The following is a 21,062-nucleotide window of genomic DNA, read 5'->3' as shown; positions in this document are numbered from 1 at the left end:
AATGATAGGTTTAAAATTGTTCTAAAGAAGTACATATATTTCTAGAGATTCCTAACTAACAAGTAATTCAAATTAAGGAGGGAGAGAAACGGCTATTAGTGATGCACAATGCTTAACAGGTAATACATGCTGCCTTCTGGAATGGCTGTACTTACAAGGTTCTTGAGGATGCCACGACACATACTTATATTTAGTAAAGCAGCATGCCATTACATATACTTATATTTAGTAAACCAGTTTAGAGATACAAAAATATAAAACCATCCCGGGGGGCTGGGTGCTCGGTCAGTGAACCATCTGCCTTCGGCTCAGGTCATGACCCCAGAGTCCTGGAATCGAGCCCCTGCTTTTCCCTCAACCTCTTCCTGCCGCTCCCCCTGCTTGAGCTCACTCGCTTGCTCTCTGTCAAATAAATACATAAAATCTTTAAAATAAAAATAAAAATAAACCATCCCTCAAAGACATTTTCAAGCATTGGCTTTTACCACTCTTATACATTTCACTCATTACCTCAGAGAAACTGAGCATTTGGCACTGAGGAATAATTTAGATCAACAACTGCTAGATGGCAGAGTTGTGATCAGAAAGACAGAAAACAGCTCCGGAGGCAATTAGGTTATAACACAGTTACCAGGGTACTGGAGGTGGAATCTGCCCTTTCTGTCTTTCACCCAGCCCCTCCTCATGTCCACCATGGTGCTATTTTTAGCCACTTTGGGAATTATGCTGCCTTTCACCCCTAGGTGAATCTTGTTGTATTTCACATGTATACCTTTATGTAAGGTAGAAAAACTATATAAAGAACAGTTTGTTTCAAAGCACCCTCTATTTGGTAATAATAACAAAAATCACAATCAAAAAAGTAAATTTACCAAGCTGCCAGGATGTGCAGTTTGGGTTAAAGATGTACTCTTCCAAAAATAAACTCACTAATATTAAGAAACTCATTGCTATTCAGGGCAATTCTGACAAACAATTTTATAATAACATGCTGTCTAAATTATAAAGCTTCTAACAATTAGCTTAAAGACGAGGAGATCAGATTAACTGAAAATATTAAGGGGAAAAAAATAAAATCATGTAAAACCGAAAAAAGGAGGAGAGATGCAAACTGTTTTGGACTAACATTTCGAAGGTAAGTTCTTTTACAAACATTGTTTTCCAAAATTAAACTATCTAGTTGGCTTTCACTTACTACTCATCTCATGAACCTGGCTCCATAAAAATTATGCTTTAGAGGCAAATTAACAAGCTAAATCTATTTTCTAAGATTCTGTTTTAACTTACTTGTTCAGTTCATTTGTTAATGACATTCGAACTTTTAATTCTTCTACGTAGAGTTGCTTGTATTTTTCCAATTCTGTTTTATTAAAATTATCTTGAGAACTTTTCATTCTGGATAGTTCAAATTCCAGTTCTTTAATTCGGAGTTCCATTTGACTTCTTATTGAAGCATTATTAGTTTCTCTTAACTGTCCTAACCTTTCTTGAGATGCTACTTGTGTCTAAAGCAAATTAAAAGCATAGTTTTAAAACTGGGTAAATACAGTATATTTCTTTCCTTTAGTTTTGAGTCAATGATTCACAGAGCAATTTTAAATGTGAAAAAAAAGCTGAAGTGTAAAATATTTCTCATCAATGTCAACTGAATTAAATCTGAATGATAAAGTTCAATCATTCTTATATTAGAACTCATGCAATCTGATAATTCAGAGAATAAGAGAATCCTTTAGAAACTTTAAAAAGTGAGCAATACAACTTAAGAATAATCCAAATACAGGGGGTGCCTGGCTGGCTTAGTCGGTTGAGCGCCGGACTCTGGGTTTCTGCTCAGTCATGATCTCAGGGTCCTGAGATAAAGCCCTGTGTCGTACTCAGCATGGAGTCTGCCTGGGATTCTCTCTCTCCCTCTGTGCATCCTCTCACCCGTGCTTTCCAAATAAATATCTTTAAAGAAAATAATCCAAGTATGGTACCATTTTTTTTTTCCTAGTAGGCTCCATGCTGGGCTTGATTTCACGAGCCTGAGCTGCTCAACCAACTGAACCACCCAGGCACCCCATGGCTAAAATTTTTAAAACACCATTTTTTCTTTTCCTGTCAATAGTCTTGTTTTATACCAACTGGTCTTAAAAAATAAAATGATTCTCTACTGTGAATCATTCTGAAAAATCAATTTAGTGAGAATAATGATGAAAAGTGAAATTTTTAAAAGAGAAGGAAGAAATGTTCCTTCAAATTTACCAAATGGCTATCAAGGAAGTAGAGGAAAATTATACAATGCATATAACCAAAATGTAACTTGCAGTGAAATGATTAAAGCATACTACAGATCAATAAATTAACCTGTAAAAACAGACTGGCTTCTTTTAATTTTTCTGTTATGTCCAATCTTGTTCTTTCTTCAAGCTCCCATTTATATTGTTCTATTTTACTGTATTCTACCATACTGAGTTCTAAATGACTTCTGAGGTGCACTACTTGTTGTTCCAACTTCTTTTTATTCTTCTCTAGTTTTTCATATTTCTTCTGCATTTCCTTCATAGATGATAACTCCTGGGTAAGAAGCTGGTTTTTTGCATCCAGGTATAGACATTTTGAAGATGCACTTTCCAGTTTTGCTGTAAGATCATCAACCTGCATGAATAAAATAATACCGTTTGGAAGTAGAGTGAAAATAGTCTAATGCAAAACTATGACCAAATTTTTTTTAAAGATTTTATTTTTAGGTCTCTACACCCAACACGGGGCTTGAACTCACAACCCCCAAGATCAAGAGTCCCACGGTCTACTGACAGAGCCAGCCAGGTGCCCAAATTTTAAAATAAATTCATTTTCAACAAAATGTTATCTATACTCGAAGTAGAGTCTTGGAATGTGGAACCTCAAATAACTCAGAAAATCAAGAACAAAATTAAAACCACTAGTAGTTACTAAAACAGATCTCTGCTATTGTTCTCTTGGCCACACATTTATACTTTTATTTTTCTAGGATTGTTTCAGATCTTTCCTCCATAAAACAACTGTAAGTCATCTCATAGTAGAAAGTCTCTTAACCCTTCCCTCATCTTAACACTCCATAATTTTTTAAAAGATTTTATTTGAGAGAGAGAGAGAGAGCAAGAGAGCAAGAGTGCAAGAGCAGGGGGAGGGACAAGCAGACTCCCCATGAGCAGGGAGCCCAGCGTGGGGCTCAATCCCAGCATGCCAGGATCACGACCCGAGCCAAAGGCGGACACTTAACTGACTCCGCCACCCAGGTGCCCTGGTACTCCATAATTTTTAAAGAAGTTTTAGGAATATCATATTGACTTATGTAGGTCTGAGCAAATAAATGCTTACCAAAATAAGACTTTGAAAATAACTCTAATTAATGAATCTATAAATACTGACTTTAATGCCATAAGCCTTTTTCTGAATTATAAATGTTTTATGCTAATTTGAATTGCATTCTGAGAAGAAATGATTTGCAAGATTAAGAAATCGCATCTCTCAGTAAAAAAAATTTAGTGAGATGACCCATACATTTTTGGACCAAAAAAAACCCTTAATTCAACAGTATTATAATCCCTTGTTATGTCCCACAAAATAAGACAAAAGCAACCAAAAACCTTGCTGGAGTTTCAGTGATGCTGAATTGGGAAGAACTTCTTTCCTTTAGATATGATTGGTAAGAAAAGGTGAGTGGATGTGGTGGTTTTATAAATTCTTTGACACTTCTCCCATGACAATCTCCCCCCTTAATATGTGCTGGCCTTAATAACTGGTCTCTTGTGAATACAATATGGCAGAACTGCTGTGTGATTTTTAAGGCTAGGTTACAAAATGTGAGAGAGCCTCCATCTGATTTTTTCTAGGGAAGCTCACCCTTAGAATCCAGCTGTTGTGGGAAAGGCTAGGCCACCTAGTGAGTCCTCACGCAGATACTGCAGCTGAGACTGCCCCAGCTAACATCCTAGTCAAAAGGCAGCCTCAACAGCCAAACATGTGCATGACCAAGGTTTTAGATGATTCTAGTTCCCAGCTTCCAGTCATCCCAGGTGATGCCAAATGAAGAAGAAATGAGTTGGCCTTACTCAGCCTTGTCTAAAGATTTGTGAACAAGATAAATGCTGTTTCGAGCCACTAGGTTTTGAGATGGTTTATTATGCAGCAATAAATAACTGGCACAGATACTGATACTAGAAATGGGGTGCTGCCATTAAAAACAAAACAAACAAAAAATAAACCTTCTTTGAACCAGGAGGTAGGTGGAACCTGAAAGGATGTAGAGAAGAGTAAGAATGAAAACCAAAAGGGTTTCCAAGAGACTGTTAGTGGAAACCTGATGGCCCTTGAAGAGGCTTACAACAAAGGTTTCTAGACAAGTGAAGAAAACGGCACTAGAGGGAAAGGAACTCGTGCCACAAACCACTTGAAAGTAAACTGATAAGGGAGATGAACTAAAGAAAGACTATGCAATAGGAAAGAACCAGGATTTACTGGGTTCAAATATCTGTTTCTCATTTACAGCCCCTCCACATGCTGAATTGTCAAATAATGATAAAATAAATGGCTTCTGGGTTAAGAGCACATCGAAGAAATCATGGTTTATGGATAAGCCAAGACTATAAAACCCTTTATTAAGACCTCAGAAGGATTTAAAGTGTGCCTCAAATTTCTTTAAGGATCTTAAGAGTATAAGAATTTTAAAGGCATTGTCAAATAAGAGGTTCACAGGAAACCTGAGGTGAAAAGCTTATCTCAAAAAGACCCAGGAGAATGGCTTTTCTAATGGCATGAAATCCGATAATATTCACAGAAAACTCAAAAAGTGAAGAGAATTATAGAGGCACCTGGGTGCCTCAGTCGGTTAAGTGGCTGCCTTCAGCTCAGGTCATGATCCCAGAGTCCTGGGATCGAGTCCCGCATCGGGCTCCCTGCTCGGCAGGGAGCCTGCTTCTCCCTCTCCCTCTGCCTGCCTCTTTGCCTGCTTGTGCTCTCTATCTCTCTGTCAAATAAATAAAATCTTTAAAAAAAATTTAAGAGAATTAGAGAAGCAAAAACACTGTTTGCGAGCTTGGACTAAAAGTGACCAAGAGAGTACAAGCTGAAAATAGGCCTTTGGGTCTTAGAAGTCCCACTGGGAGGAAGCAGGCTGAAAAAAAGCTAAAAACACAGGTCATTCCTTATGAAAAGGACAGAACCAAGAGCTCAAAGAGTAAAGCAAAGAGCCATGGAGAAGTATTCCCATGGTTACGACTAAGTCCTAACTAAAGAACTGACAGCATGCTTCAGACTATATTTCAAAACTGCTATGGACTAGCATGCTTCATCTTCTTTGTGAATGGGCGAGTCCTTAGCAGGTTACCAGAATGCTGCATTTTGACTGGTAGAGAACTGTCACTTTAATTCCCAAGTCTTCATATTGAGAGGACTTGAACTCAAGGGACCATACTTCAGACACCTGATCCCCACTGCACCTGATTAAAATGGTAAGATCTGGGATTCAAGCCTGAACCTAATGCCATGATAATTGAGATTTGTGGGATGTACTGGGAGGAGGTGAGTGTATTTTTCATGTCTGAGGAATACAAAAATATGCTGGTTTTTAAATGTGTCCATAGGTTTTTAAATATTCATTCTATTAAAAATAAATAAAAAGACCGTGGGGCAATCTTAGTGACTTATCTCCTAACAAACAGAATATGGGGAATGTGATGCTGTGTGTATTCCAAGGCTAGGTTACAAAGGCAACAGAACTTCTACCTTGCTCTGTATTTCACGCTGCTTACTTGGAATTTAGCCCTCCAACTTGTGAGGAAGCTCAGGCCACAAAGAGAGTCTAGGTGTTTCAGTTGCCTGCCTTAACTATAGTCCTAGTCAAGAGCCAGCATCAACAACACCAGAAGTGATTGAACAAATCTTTGAACAGTTCCATCCCCAAACCTTTCTGCTGCCCCACCTAAAGCTAGGGGAACAGAAACAAGCTGTCCTGGCCACACTTTTCCTAACAGATTTGTGAACAAAATAAATGTTATTTATTTAAGCCACTAAACTTTGGGGAGTTTGTTAAGAAAAAAACAAAAAAGATAAACAGACAAATGGACGATAAAAAGAGTTAGTAAGATACCTATCTTATATAGTAGAAATTGGTCTCCATTAAAGTGGGAAGTAATAAATGTCCAGATTAATTTATTAATGACAAACAGTGTTAATGAGAAGCAACACATAACTAGAAGCAAGATCTAAGAAGTTTTTCTCTCCATTTTCCCCCACTTAGGATGACATTACCTATGCATTTTTTTATATATGACCTTTATTATGTTGCAGTATGTTCCTTCTAAACCTACTTTGTTGAGGGTTTTTTTATCATGAATGGATGTTGTACTTCGTCAAATGCTTTTTCTACATCTATTGAAACGATATGATGATTCTTCTCCTTTCTTTTATTAATGTGGCGTATCACATTGGTTGGCAGATATGGAACCACCCCCACAACCCAGGAATAAATCCCATTTGATGATGGTGATTTTTTTAATGTATTGTTGGATTCAGTTTGCTAGTATTTTGATGAGGATTTTTGCATCTAGGTTCACCAGGGATACTGGCCTGTACTTCTCTTTGTGGTGTCTTTATCTGGTTTTGGTATCAGGGTAATACTGGCCGCATAAAATGAATTTGGAAGTTTTCCTTCCTTTCCTGTTTTTTTGGGAACAGTTTGAGAAGAATAGGTACTAACTCTTCCTTTAAATGCTTGGTAGAATTTGCCTCTGAAGCCGTCTGGTCCTGGACTTGGGTTTGTTCAGAGTTTTTTGATTACTGATTCAATTTCTTTGTTGGTTATCGGTCTGTTCAAATTTTCTATCTCCTCCTGTTTCGGTTTTGGTAATTTATATGTTTCTAGGAATTTGTCCATTTCTTCTAGATGGTCTATTTGTTGGCATATAGGTTTTCATAATATTCTCTCATCACTGTTTGCATTTCTGTGGTGTTGTTATTTCTCCTCTCTCATTTGTGATTTTATTTATTTGGGTCCTTTCTCTTTTCTTTCTGATAACTCTGGCTAGAGCCTTGTCAGTTTTATTAATTTTTCCAAAGAACCAGCAACTGGTTTCACTGATCTATTTTTATCTTTTTTAAGTTTCTATACTATTTATTTCTGCTGTAATTTTTAAAAGGATTTGTTTGAGAGAGAGAGAGAGAGAGAGTGGGGAAAGGGGCAAATGGAGAGGGAGTGGGGAATCCTCAAGTAGACTCCCCACTGAGCATGGAGCCTGAAGCAGGGCTCAATCCCAGGACCTTGAGATCATGACCTGAGCTGAAATCAAGAGTTAGCTGCTTAACCAAATAACCCACCCAGGTGCCCCTATTTCTGCTCTAATTTTTACTATTTCCTTCTTTCTGCTGACTCTAGGCTTCATTTATTGTTCTTTTTCTAGCTTCTTTAGGTGTAAGGTAGTTTGAGATTTTTCTTGCTTCTTGAGGTAGACCTGTATTGCTATATACTTCCCTCTTAGAACCACTTTTGCTGTATCTCAAAAGTTTTGATGATTGTGTTTCATTTTCATTTGTTTCCATGTATTTTTAAATTTCTTCTTTTATTTCCTGGTTGGTCCATTCACTGTTTTAGTAGAATGTTACTTAACCAACATGTATTTGTGGTCTTTCATATTGTTTCTTGTGGCTGATTTCTAGTTTGATATTACTGTGGTCAGAAAAGGTGCATGGTATGACTTCAATCTTTTTTTGTATTTATTAAGGCCTGTTTTGTGGCCTAATTTGTAATATATTCTAGAGAATGTTTCAGAATGTGTATTCTGCTGTTGAAGGGTGGAATATTTTGAATTTATCTCTTTAGTCCCTCTAATCCAGTATGTCATATAAGGACATTGTTTCCTTGTTGACTTTCTGTTAGTTGATCTGTCCATTGATGTAAGTAGGGTGTTAAAAGTATCCAACTATTGATTATTTCTATTCCTTCCTAAAATATCCAAGTTGTACATTGTGTTCATGGATACTTTTACTATTAGGAACAAAAGCAACTTATTCCATTAAAATATATATATATATATATTAAAAATAAAGTACCCTAGTATTATTGTATTATTATCAATTAGTTCTTTTTTTGTCATTAATTGTTTTATGTATTTGGGTGACCCCATGTTGGGTGCATAAATATTTACAATTGATCTTCTTCCTGTCAGATTGTCCTCTTTATTATGTTATAGTGACCTTGTCTATTGTTACAGTCTTTGTTTTAAACTCTATTTTGTCCAATATAAATATTGCTATTCTGGCTTTCTTTTGATGTCCATTTGCATGATACATGTTTCTCCATCCCCTCACTTTCAATCTGCAGGTATCCTTATGTCAAAAATGAGTCTCTTATAGGCAGCATATATATCCTATGTCTTTTGATTGGAGCATTTAGCCCATTTATATCTAAAGTAATTATTGATAGATATGTATTTGTCATTTCACTACTTGTTTTGTGGTTGTTTCTGGAGATTTTTCTCTGATCCTTTTTCGTGTCTTTGATGCTTTGCTGATTTTCTTTAGTGATATATTTGGATTCTTTCTCTTTGCATGTTTATTAGGGGTTTCGTTTTTGGTTTTCTTTTCTTTTTAGAGAAAACACAAGTGGGGCAGGGAGAGGGAAAGAGAATCTTAAGCAGACGCCATGCCCAGCATGGAGCCCAACACAGGGCTCAATCTCACAACCCTGAGATCATGACTTGAGCTGAAATCAAGAGTCAGATGCTCAACCAACTAAGCCACTCAGGCACCCCATTAGTGGTTTTTGATATATAATTTGTATACAACCTCTTCTGCATAGAGCAGTCTATATTAAGTCGCTGGTCATTTAAGTTTGAACCAATTCTTTTCTCTTCTTCTCCCCATGCTTTAGATAAGGTATATTTTATATCCTTTTTCTCTGAGTTCCCTAACTTATTTTTTACATAAATGTTCACTTTTGTTACCTTTGTGTTTCTTGCCTTTATACTGTACACTTTTATACTGTCACTCTCTTTTCCACTCAAAGAGTCCCCTTGAATGCTTCTTGCAGGGCTAGTTTAGTGGACACAAATTCCTTTAATTTTTGTCTGGGAAACTCTCTCTCTCCTTCTATTCTGAGTAATAGGCTTGCTGGATAGAGTATTCTTGGTTATACAGATTTTTCCTATTCACCATGTTGAATCTATCATGCCACTCCCTTCTGGCTTGCAAAGTTTCTGTTGAAAATATTCCTGCTAGCCTTAAGGGGTTTCCCTGGAAGTTACTGACTTGTTTTCCCGCTTTTAAGATGTTTTCTTTATCAGTATATTTTGCAAATTTAATTATAATATATCTTGGTGTTGGCCTGCTTTTGTTGATTTTGATGGGAGTTTTCTGTGCCTCCTAGATCTTGATGTCTGTTGCTTTCACCAGATTAGGGAAGTTTTCTGCTGTTATTTCTTGAAATAAATTTTCTTACCCCTTTTCTCTCTCTTCTACTGGGACTCCTACAATACGAATGTTATTACTTTTGATGGAGTCACTGAGTTCCCAAGGTCTTGTCTCATTTTGCATAATTCTTCTTTCTCTCCCTTCTTCAGCTTTATTGCTTTCCATTTCTTTGTCTTCTAGGTCATTAATTTGTTCTTCTGCTTCTTCCAGCCTGCTGTTCATTGCATCAGGTGTTTCTAATCTCATGTATTGCCCACTTCATCTCTGATTCTTTTTTAACTCTTTTATCTCTGTTGTAAGGGTCTTCCATTCTTTTCTCAAGTCCAGTGAGTATCCTTATGATCACTGCTTTAAATCCTCCATCAGGCATGATATTTATATCTGTCTCACTTAAATCGCTGGCCCCATGGCCTTATCCTGTTCTTTCATTTGAGATAAATTCCTCTGTTTTCTCATTTTGTCTACGTCTCTACCAGCTTCTCTGTGTTAGAAAAGCCAGTTATGTCACCTGCTCCTGAAAGTAATGGACTTATGAAAAATACGTCATGTAGAGCCCAGGGTCTGGCACGTAGGGTAGTGTCTGCGGTGTGTGCCGCATGCACTCTGCTGTTCTGTTCTGGCTGCTCTATCCTTTAGGCCAGTCATCTGCAGAGGCTCTCCCTACCTGCTGTGGGCAGTGTTTGGTACCTGGCTGGAATGTAGCAACTTTTAAATTAGGCGTGCTTGTGAAATGAGACCTGTCACCACCTCCACTGGAACTGAGGCCCTCCTGAATCTGGTCAGGAGACGTGGTGTGGGCAGGGGTCCTTTGGTGGGGTGTGGGGAAGGCCTGCTGTGCTGGAACTGAGGCAAGAATGACTGATCAGGGCAGTTGAACTGGAGTGCAAGGGGATGGTTTGGTGTAAACAAATTAGGCAGCCAGTGTCAGAGCTGCACCGCTTCCCACAGGAGGCTCTGTGTTTGTGCTGAGGGGCAGTGGAGGGAAATGGCACCAGCTGGTTCCTTTGTTCCTAGAGAAGTATCTCCATGAACACTGCCTCTCAGAAACATGCTGAGAAGAGCGAGTAATCTCCCCACTGTATGGCCCAGGCACTGTTCAGATCATTGTTTCCATGCTGTATGCTCCCGGGTTGTTTGCCTGCCTTCTCTCCAAGAGCAGCACAGTGCCCTACAGGCTCCATCCCAGCTAAGCCTGATGACCTTTAGAACGCTAGGCTTTAAGCCCCCCTGGTTGTAAAAACTCATGAAATTCAGCCCCTCTCATCTTCCAAGCCAGTGGGTATGAGGAAACATTCTCTTTGTGCATTTCCATGTACTCCTCTCCTGCCCTTCTCGATGACCATGACTCCCTCCCCTCTATAGCAGCGAGGATCTGTTTCTCTCCTAAACCACATCTCTGTACTTCCTACCTTCTTCAATGTGTCCTCTTCCCTCTCTTTAGTTGTGGAGTTTGTTCTGTCAGTCTTCAGGTATTAGGTGAAGCTAGGCTCCTCTTACTCTGCTACCATCTTCCTTTCTCTTAAGACATTTTTCTAAGATACCCTTCAATTACAAATTATTACAACTAGGCAGGAATGCCTCTATAGATTTTCCCCTCAAGTTAGGGGAAAAGAAAGACTGGCAAGCAGAAAGACAATATGATTTGAAGTATGACAGCCGAAGAACTAGGAATAGTTTAATAACCAAAATTGGGCCTTTTACCTGATCTCCATTAACTGAAATTCTAAAAGAAAAAGCCAGCTTTGAGTATTTTTTAATCAATCTAATACTCAATCTTCATTCTCCTTTCATCAGTGAGGAAATAAAAGAGAATATTATGGAATCATTTTTAATCTTTTCTGTAGCAAACCAAATGTACTGTCCATTGGCACTATTTAAATTAAATATAGGTGGTGTCTGGGTGGCTCAGTCGTTAAGCATCTGCCTTCAACTCAGGTCATGATCCCAGGGTCCTGGGATGGAGCCCGCATTGGGCTCCCTGCTCCACGGGAAGCCTGCTTCCCCCTCTCCCACTCCCCCTGCTTGTGTTCCCTCTCTCGCTGTGTCTCTCTCTGTCAAATAAATAAATAAAATCTTTAAAAACATAATTAATTAAATATAATTTCTCCTTTATCTTACTCCAAGCTTGTTTACGTGGGGAGGTAAGTAAGACCATCTCATCTTTATGTTGTATCACAATGTTTTCCCGTATCATACAAACTGGCTTTGAAATTTTTATGGCATTCAAATTGCTAATCTACTATTTGTCTCTGATAACTCAATTAAATACTACCTGATATTTTACAGCTGTATTCTTGAAATAATGTAATGAAATGTTTCTTCCATTAATTATTTATTGAGCTATTAAAGAACATATCTTTCTATTTAAAGTAAAAGAAGATGGATACAGACAACTGTATTTTCTGAGAATGTAGGATCTGTGCCAAGAACAGGATCAGCACCAGTGTTATACAGAAGAACCAGGTCAAAAGAGTATCTAACTGTGAATTACAAGATGATGGATTACCAAGATTTCAAAACAAGAAAGCTGACAGCCCAGAGTTCATCTTTTCCTACCTAGATGGTGAAATTTATGGATGAGTCTATGCTTTATAATAAGTTAATAAAACATAATGAAGTAACTAGTAGACAGCAGATCCTATGACCAAGATTTCATGGAAACGGATGTGAGAGGCACTGAGTGAGAGACTAAAGATATGAATGGAGAAAAGAAACAGTACTCTATCTTTCTGAGTCTGACTTCTCATCATATCATGGAGTTAGCAAGGCAGAAGCTGGTAAAAGGCTCCCTCAAGAAGCAAAAAATTTCTACAGGAGTAAAGTTAAGTTCCACTACACTTTTATTATTACATAAGTGAGGGGTACATTTGCAAGATGATTAGGAAAGAAGTCTCATAAAATTTGATTGGGCAGTGACATAAGGATAGACATAGATAAATGTATTAGAATTGACAATCTAAAAATCAACCGTCACATTATGGTGAATTGATTTTCAACAAGGGTGTCAATTAAATGGAATAAGAATAGTCTTTTTAACAAATGGTAGTGGGACAAAGTAATAAAACTAGACCTCTACCTCATAGCATATATACAAAATTAACTCAACATATAAGAGCTAAAATTATAAAACTCTTAGAAAAAAACATATCATTTGTGACTGGATTTGGCAATGGTTTCTTAGGACACCAAAAGACAAAAACAGATTAGTATATTTCATCAAAATCAAAAACTTCTTTGATTCAAATGTCACCAACAAGAAAGTGAAAAGGCAAGCTACTGAATAAGAGAAAATATTTGAAAAGCCTATATTGGATAAGGGATTTGTATTTAGGATACATATAAATAACTCTTACAATAATGAAAAGAGAATCCAATAAAGAAATGGCCAAAAGAAATGATTCATTCTTTAAGGAAGATATAGAAATGGATAATAACCACATGAAAAAGATGAGATACTCAACATCATTAGTTTTTGTTTTGTTTTGTTTTTTTCTAACGTTTTGTTTATTTGACAGAGAGAGAGAGAGCACAAGCAGGGGGAGCTGCAGAGGGAGAGGGAGAAGCAGGCTACCCGCTGAGCTGGGAGCCAGATGTGGGGCTCAATCCCAGGACCCTGGGGTCATGACCTGAGCCGAAGGCAGACGCTTAACTAATTGAGCCATCCAGGTGCCCCTCAACATCATTAGTTTTAAGAAAAATGCAAACCAAAGCCACAAGATCAATGGAACTCATCAAGTATATTATGCTAAGCCAAACAAGTCAGTCAGAAAAAAACAAATACCATATGATTTTACTCATATGCGGAATTTAGGAAACAAAACAGATGAACACAGCGGAAAGGGGGGAAAAAAAGAAGAGAAAGGGAGACAAACCATAAAAGACTCTTTTAACTACAGAGAAAAAACTAAGTGTTGCTGTAGTGAAGGTGGATGGGGGGTGGGCTAGATGAATGATGTACTTGATGTGATGAGCACTGGGTGTTGTATGTAAGTGATGAATCACTAAATTCTACTCCTGAAACCAATATGTTAACTAATTAAAATTATAAAACTTCAAACAAACAAACAAACAAAAAACCCCACAAGATGCCATTTCACATCCACTAGGATGGCTATAATAAAAACAACAGATAATGACAAACATTGGCAAAAATCAGGAAAAATCAGCACCCTCAAACATTGCTGACGAAAATGTAAAATGGTGCAGCTGTACTGGAAAACAGTGTGGCAGTTCCTCAAAGGTTAATAAAAAAAAAAGGTTAAAGAGAGTTACCATATGACCCAGCGATTCCATTTGTAAGTATATACCCAAGAGAAATGAAAACGTGTTCCCACAAAAACTCATGCATGTGTGTGTACAATAGCATAATTAACAACAGCCAAAAAGCAAAACAATCTAAAAGTGTACCAACTGATAAATGAATAAATAAAATGTGGTATGTCCATTTAGTGGGATATTTATTATTCAGCAATAAAAAGAAATAAAGTACTGACATGCTACAGAAGAGGTATAACTTGAAAATATTATGCTAAAGGAAAGAAGGCAGTCACAAAGGACCACATATTGTGTGATTCCATTGATATGAAATGTCCAAAATAGGCAAATTTATAGAGATGGAGAGTAAGCAGTGGTTCCCTAGGGCTAAGAAGAGGAGGGAAGGGGAGACCAGCACAGGGTGACAGGTAAAAGGTACAGGGTTTCTTTACAGGGTGACAAAATGTTCTAGAACTGATTGTGGTACTCTTTGAATATGCATATTACGTCCATTTTATCTCCATAGAGCTGTTACCAAAAAAAATGTAGCACGTATATAAAATAGAAAAATCTGTATTTCACTGCTCACAGCACTGACTTATTTCCCAAAATTAAATGATTTTTGAGTCCGAAGACTACTTGAAAAAACTTACCTTCTGTTTTAGCATATTAATCTGACTATCCATTTCAATTTGACTGGTTTTTGAACTTCCAGGGAAAGTAAGCTCTCTATCTTCATATTCACTTAACTTTCTTCTTGTCACGTTTAAGAGTTTCTTAAATCTGCGGCAGGTATAGAATGAGTCAGTCAGGTTCTTTAAGAGTAAATATTTAATTATTTAAATAGATAACATGTTCTATCATATAAAGAAATCTATAAATTATGATCTCTCGTTTGTCTCAATCTCACATTGTTTAAGAACATACTACCTAAATGATAGACTTCTCAGGTAAAAAACATGAAGAAAATTTTCATGACCCATATGGCAGAATTAATACTGTAACTATATTAAGAATTCTTATACATAAGTTATTAATCTTCATTTTCAGTATGTTAATATAATAATTAATCTATTATTAAATAGTGACTATAAACCAGAGACCAGTATCCAAGGTGAGAAGAAAAGCATACTTATCTATGAATGTTTTAAAAAGACACAAAAATACATTTTGGTACCCACTAACCATAGTCTACAAGAAGAAAAGAAAATACATACAGAAAGCTTCAAAGGAGAGCACTCAAAAAAAAACAAGAAAGAAAAATCTTTAAAGTCTGGGTTGAGAGGAAAAATGAAGAGACAAAGCTATAGAAGAAAGGAAATCAGCTACAGACATTGGAAAAACTCCTTTTTTTTCTTAAATCTGAGTGGTAAAAGCATGATTGCTAATTTTATTCTTCTTTAAGTCAGACATATATTTTCTATGTATGATATATTTTATAATTAAAAATGCAGAAAAAAAATATAAGCAAGTTGAATCAGAAAAGATGGCGGAGGAGTAGGAGAGCTTAGTTGTGTCTGGTCTGGAACTCACTAGATACGTATAAAATCATTTCAAACACCTGTGAACTCAACCGGAGATCTAAGAAAAGAATTGGCACAATTCTACAAATAGAAAGGCAACCACGTTTGGGGAGGGTGTGTGTTGTGGTGACCGTTGTGTATTGTGTAAGACTGATGAATCACAGATCTGTACCCCTAAAACAAATAATACATTATATGTTAGTAATAAAAAAAAAAAAGGAAAGAAAAAACAAAGAGAAAAGACCACTTTCTGCAAGTCTTTTTTACATTTCATTTTTACAGTTACATTCAAACCGTTCATTGTATTTAATTTTATTTTTGTATACACATAAGTTTTTCTTTCTTTACACTTTTGGGACACAGTTTTCTAACAAACAGACCAAAATACACACAGGATCCAGTGTACTTCTCTGTTCTGTTCACCTGATTATATTCCTTTTTTTTTTTTTGCTTTTCAGTCTCTTTTCATTTGTTTAGGGTATATTTCACTGGGGTTCTTGTTGCTCTTTTAGTATTTTGTTCGCTCATTCATCTATTCTCTGGACAGAATGACAAGATGGAAAAGCTCACCTCAAATAAGAGAACTAGAGGAAGTAATGACTGCCAAGGACCTAATCAGTATGGATAGAAGATGTGAGAACTAAAGTTCACAATAAGAATAATAAAGCTACTAGCTGGGCTTCAAAAAAGTATAGAAGACACTAGAGAATCCCTTTCTGAAGAAAGAAAGTAACTAAAATCTAATCAAGTCGATATCAAAAAGACTATTAATGAGATGCAATCAAATATAGAGGCTCTAAAAAAAAAAAGAGGCTCTCACTGCTAGGATAAATGAGGCAGAAAAGAGAAGCAGTGATATAGAAGACAAAATGACGGAGAATAGAGAAGCTGATGAAAAAGAGATAAACAACTGGATCCCGAGGTGAGAATTCAAGAGATAAGTGATATCATAAAACGAAACAATATTAGAATAATTGGGATCCCAGAAGAACGGGGTTGTGGCAGAAGATATATTTGAGAAATTATAGCGGAGAACCTCCCTAATCTGGGGAAGCAAACAGGCATTCAGATCCAGGAGGCACAGAGATCCCAACTCCCTTCAACATCAATAAAAACAGGTCAACCCCTCGACATATAGTAGTGAAGCCTGCACATTTCAGAGACAAAGAGAAAATCCTGAAACCAGCTCGGCACAAGAGGTCCTTAATCGACAAGGGTAGAAACGTTAGACTGGCAGCAGACCTAACCACAGAGACCTGGCAGGCCAGTAAGGACTGGCAGGATATATTCAGCGTGCTAAATGAGAAAAATATGCAGCCAAGAATACTTTATTTCTCCAGCAAGGCTGTCATTCAAAATTGAAGGAGACATAAAGAGCTTCCAGGACAAAGAGAAACTAAAACATTTCTGATCACTAAACCAACCCTGCAAGAAATTTTAAAGGGGATCCTTTAGGCAAAGTAACACAGACCAGAAAGGCACAGAAACAATATACAGAAACAGAGACATTACAGGTAATACAATGGCACTAAATTCATAGCTTTCAATAGTTACCCTGAATGGGAATGGGCCAAATGCCCCAATCAAAAGACGCAGGATATCAGACTGGATAAAAAGGCAAGACCCATCGATATGCTGTCTGCAGGAGACTCATTTTAGACCCAAGGACACCTCCAGATTCAAAGTGAGGGAGTGGAAAACCACTTATCATGCTAATGGACATCAAAAGAAAGCTGGGGTAGCAATCCTTATAACAGACAAATTGGATTTTAAACCAAAGACTGTAATAAGAGATGAGGAAAGACACTATCATATTGAAAGGGGTCTATCCAACAAGAAGATCTAACAATTGTAAGTATCTGTGCCCCTAACATGGGAGCAGCCGATTACATAAACCAATTAATAACAAAATTAAAGAAACACATTGATGATGATACAATAACAACAGTGAACGACACACTGGACTGTGGGAACAGAACGCCACAACCACCACCGGTGCAGGTTCGTTCGGCCTCCGAGATCTCTGAGAAAACTTGAGATTGCAGGGTTAAAAATCACCCGAAAGGATCAGAGTGAAATGCCCTTGGGACATGTGTGGTCTGTTCTAAAGTAGGCAGCAGAAGATGTTTTGTAGATAGGAAGCCACCTGTAAACAGCACACTGTGCACTCCCCTCTTTGTTCCCTTGCCCTGTAAATAGCACACTGTGCACTGCCCTCTTTGTTCCCTTGCCCTGTAAATAGCACGCTGTGCACTCCCCTCTTTGTTCCCTTGTCCTGCTTTAAAGATTCTTATCATACACGATGGACTAATCCTATGTACATGGAAGAATGTGTCGTACTAAGCCCCTGCTGTAAACCATTATAGATCTATATCGCTGTACAAGATATGTAAGATTATGGAAAATAAACCTCGGGACCTCGGGCTCATTTCTCTGGGTCCCCTGTGCCTCACTCTACTGTCGGCTCTTTTCCTCAGTTCCTTCGCTGCCCAAGGTCCAAGACTCTCCGAGGTCGACAGTGGACCACATGGACTTCACAGATATATTCAGAGCATTCCAGCCTAAAGCCACAGAATACACATTCTTCTTGGGCGTACATGGAACTTTCTCCAGAAGAGATCACATACTGGGTCACAAATCAGTTCTCAACCGGTACCAAAAGTATGGGATCACTCCCCGCATATTTTCAGACCACAACGCCTTGAAACTTGAACTCAATCACAAAAGGAAATTTGGAAAGAACTCAAATACATGCAAATTAAAGAGCATCCTATTAAAGAATGTATGGATCAACCAGGAAACTAAAGAAGGATTAAAAGAATTCATGGAAACAAAGGAAAATGAAAACATAACTTCAAAACCTTTGGGATGCAGCAAAAGCAGTCCTAGGGTGGGGGGGAAGTATAGAGCAATAACAGCCTTTCTCAAGAAACAAGAAAGGTCCTAAATACACAACCTAACCTTAAACCTAAAGGAGCTGGAGAAAGAACAGCAAATAAAGCATAAACCCAGCAGGAGACGAGAATTAATAACGATCAGAGCAGAAATCAATGAAATAGAAACCAAAAGAACAGTAGAACACAGCCACGAAACTAGGAGCTGGTTCTCTGAATGAATTAATAGGATCGACAAACCCATGGCCAGACTTAGCAAAAAGAAAAGAGAAAGAATCCAAATCAATAAAATCATGAATGAAAGAGGAGAGATCATAACCAACACCAAGGAAGTACAAACAATTTTAAGAACATATTATGAACGACTATAAGCCAACAAATCAGGCAATCTGGAAGAAATGGATGCATTCCTACAGACGTACAAACTACCAAAACTGAAACAGGAAGAAACAAAAAAACCCGAACAGACCCACAACCAGCAAGGAAATTGAAGCAGTAATCAAAAATCTCCCAACAAACAAAACTCCAGGGCCGGATGGCTTCCCTGGGGAGTTCTAACAAACACTGAAGGAGGAATTAATGCCTATTCTTCTGAAGCGGTTTCAAAAAATAGAAATGGAAGGAAAACTTCCAAACTCTTTCTATAGCAGGCATTGGTGGTATAGTGGTGAGCATAGCTGCCTTCCAAACTCTATGAGGCCAGCATTACCTTGATCCCCAAACCAGACAAAGACCCCACTAAAAAGGAGAATTACAGGGCAATATCCCTGATGAACACGGATGCAAAAGTTCTCATCAAGATACTTGCCAATAGGAGCCAACAGTACATTAAGAGGATTATTCACCACGACCAAGTGGGACTTATTCCTGGGCTGCAAAGGTGGTTCAACATCCGCAAATCAATCAATGTGATATGCTACATTAATAAAAAGAAGGACAAGAACCATATGATCCCCTCAATACATGCAGAAAAAGCATCTGACAAAGTACAGAGTGCTTTCTTGATCAAAACTCTTCACGGTACAGGGATAGAGGGCACATACCTCAAAACCATAAAAGCCATCTATGAAAAGACCACGGTGAGTATCATTCTCAATGGGGAAACTGCGAGCTTCTCCCCTAAGGTCAGGAACACGGCAGGGATGTCCACTCTCACCACTGTTGTCCAACATGGCACTAGAAGTCCTAGCCTCAGCAATCAGACAATGAAAAGAAATAAAAGGCATCGGATCGGCAAAGATGAAATCAAACTCTCACTCTTCGCAGATGACGTAATACTCTATGTGGAAAACCCAAAATACTCCACCCCAAAATTGCTAGAACTCATACAGGAATTCAGCAAAGTGGCAGGATATAAAATCAATGCACAGAAATCAGTTGCATTTCTATACACTAACAACGAGACAGAAGAAAGAGAAATTAAGGAATCGAACCCATTTACAATTGCACCCAAAACCATAAGATACCTAGGAATAGACCTAACCAAAGAGGCAAAGGATGTGTACTCTGAAAACTATAGAACACTCACGAGAGAAACTGAGGAAGACACAAAGAAATGGGAAAACACCCCATGTTCATGGACTGGAAGAACAAATTTGTTAAAATCTCTATGCTACCGCGACCCAGAGCAATCTGTGCATTCAAGGCAATCTCTATCAAAATACCATCAACTTGTTTCACAGAGCTGGAACAAATGACCCTAAAATTTGTACGGAACCAGAAGAGACCCCGAAGAGCCAAAGGAATGTTGAGAAAGAAAACCAAAGCTGGTGGCATCACAATTCCGGTCCTCAAGCTCTATGACAAAGCTGTCATCATCAAGACAGTATGGTACTGGCACAAAAACAGACACATCGGCCAATGAAACAGAACAGCGAACCCAGAAATGGACCCTCAACTCTATGGTCACCTAATTTTCGGCAGAGCGGGAAAGAATAGCCAATGGAAAAAAGACAGTCTCTTCACCAAATGGTGTTGGGAAAACTGGACAGCCACATGCAGAAGAATGAAACTGGACCATTTTCTTACACCATACACAAAAATAGACTCAAAATGGATGTAAGACCGAAATGTGACACAGGAACTCATCAAAATCCTAGAGGAGAACACAGGCAGCAACTTCTGTGACCTGGGTCGCAGCAACTTCTTGCTAGACACGTCTCCAAAGGCAAGGGAAACAAAGACTTCATCAAGATAAAAAGCTTTTGCACAGCAAAGGAAGCAGTCGACAAAACCAAAAGACGACTGACAGAATGGGAGAAGATATTTGCAAATGACCTATCAGGTAAAGGGCTAGTATGCAAAATCTATATATATAAAGAACTTATCAAACTCAACACCCAAAGAACAAATAATCCAGTCAAGAAATGGGTGGAAGGGGCGCTTGGATGGCTCAGTTGGTTAAGCGACTGCCTTCGGCTCAGGTCATGATCCTGGAGTCCCAGGATCGAGTCCCGCATCGGGCTCCCTGCTCAGCAGGGAGTCTGCTTCTCCCTCTGACCCTCCCCCCTCTCATGTGCTGTCAAATAAATAAATGAAATCTTTAAAAAAAGAAGAAAGAAATGGGTGGAAGAAGTGAACAGACATTTCTCCAAAGACATTCAAATGGTCAACAGACACATGAAAAAATGCCCAACATCACTCGGCATCAGGGAAATAAATACAAATCAAAACCACAATGAGGTATCACCGCACACCTGTTGGAACGGCTAAAATGAACAAGTCGGGAAACGGATGTGGGCGGGATGCGGAGAAAAGGGAACCCTCCCACACTGTTGGTGGGAATGCAAGCTGGTGCAACCACCCTGGAAAACAGTATGGAGGTTCCTCAAAGAGTTGAAAACAGAGCTACCCAACAACCCAGCAATTGCACTACTAGGGATTTACCCCAAAAATACAAATGTAGTGATCCGAAGGGGTAACTGGGTGATGGACCTTAAGGAGGGCATCTAATGTAATTAGC

The 21,062-nt window shown here is 38.2% G+C and overlaps 1 protein-coding gene across 1 annotated transcript in view; it reads right to left on the bottom strand.

Moving 5' to 3' along the window:
* Positions 1-21,062, bottom strand: part of LOC113921530 (ankyrin repeat domain-containing protein 26-like) — a gene marked incomplete at its 5' end in the record, with an annotated part of 108,756 nt that overhangs the window by 15,145 nt on the left and 72,549 nt on the right. The window contains 3 exon segments of the mRNA XM_035729337.1: positions 1,288-1,505; positions 2,347-2,637; positions 14,337-14,466. Coding sequence (XP_035585230.1) covers positions 1,288-1,505; positions 2,347-2,637; positions 14,337-14,466 — 639 coding nt within the window.

This window comes from Zalophus californianus, chromosome 9 (assembly GCF_009762305.2).
Source record: "Zalophus californianus isolate mZalCal1 chromosome 9, mZalCal1.pri.v2, whole genome shotgun sequence".
Classification (NCBI taxonomy): domain Eukaryota; kingdom Metazoa; phylum Chordata; class Mammalia; order Carnivora; family Otariidae; genus Zalophus; species Zalophus californianus.
The sequence above is the reverse complement of the archived record's forward strand: the minus strand, read 5'-3'. Positions and strand labels throughout refer to the sequence as shown.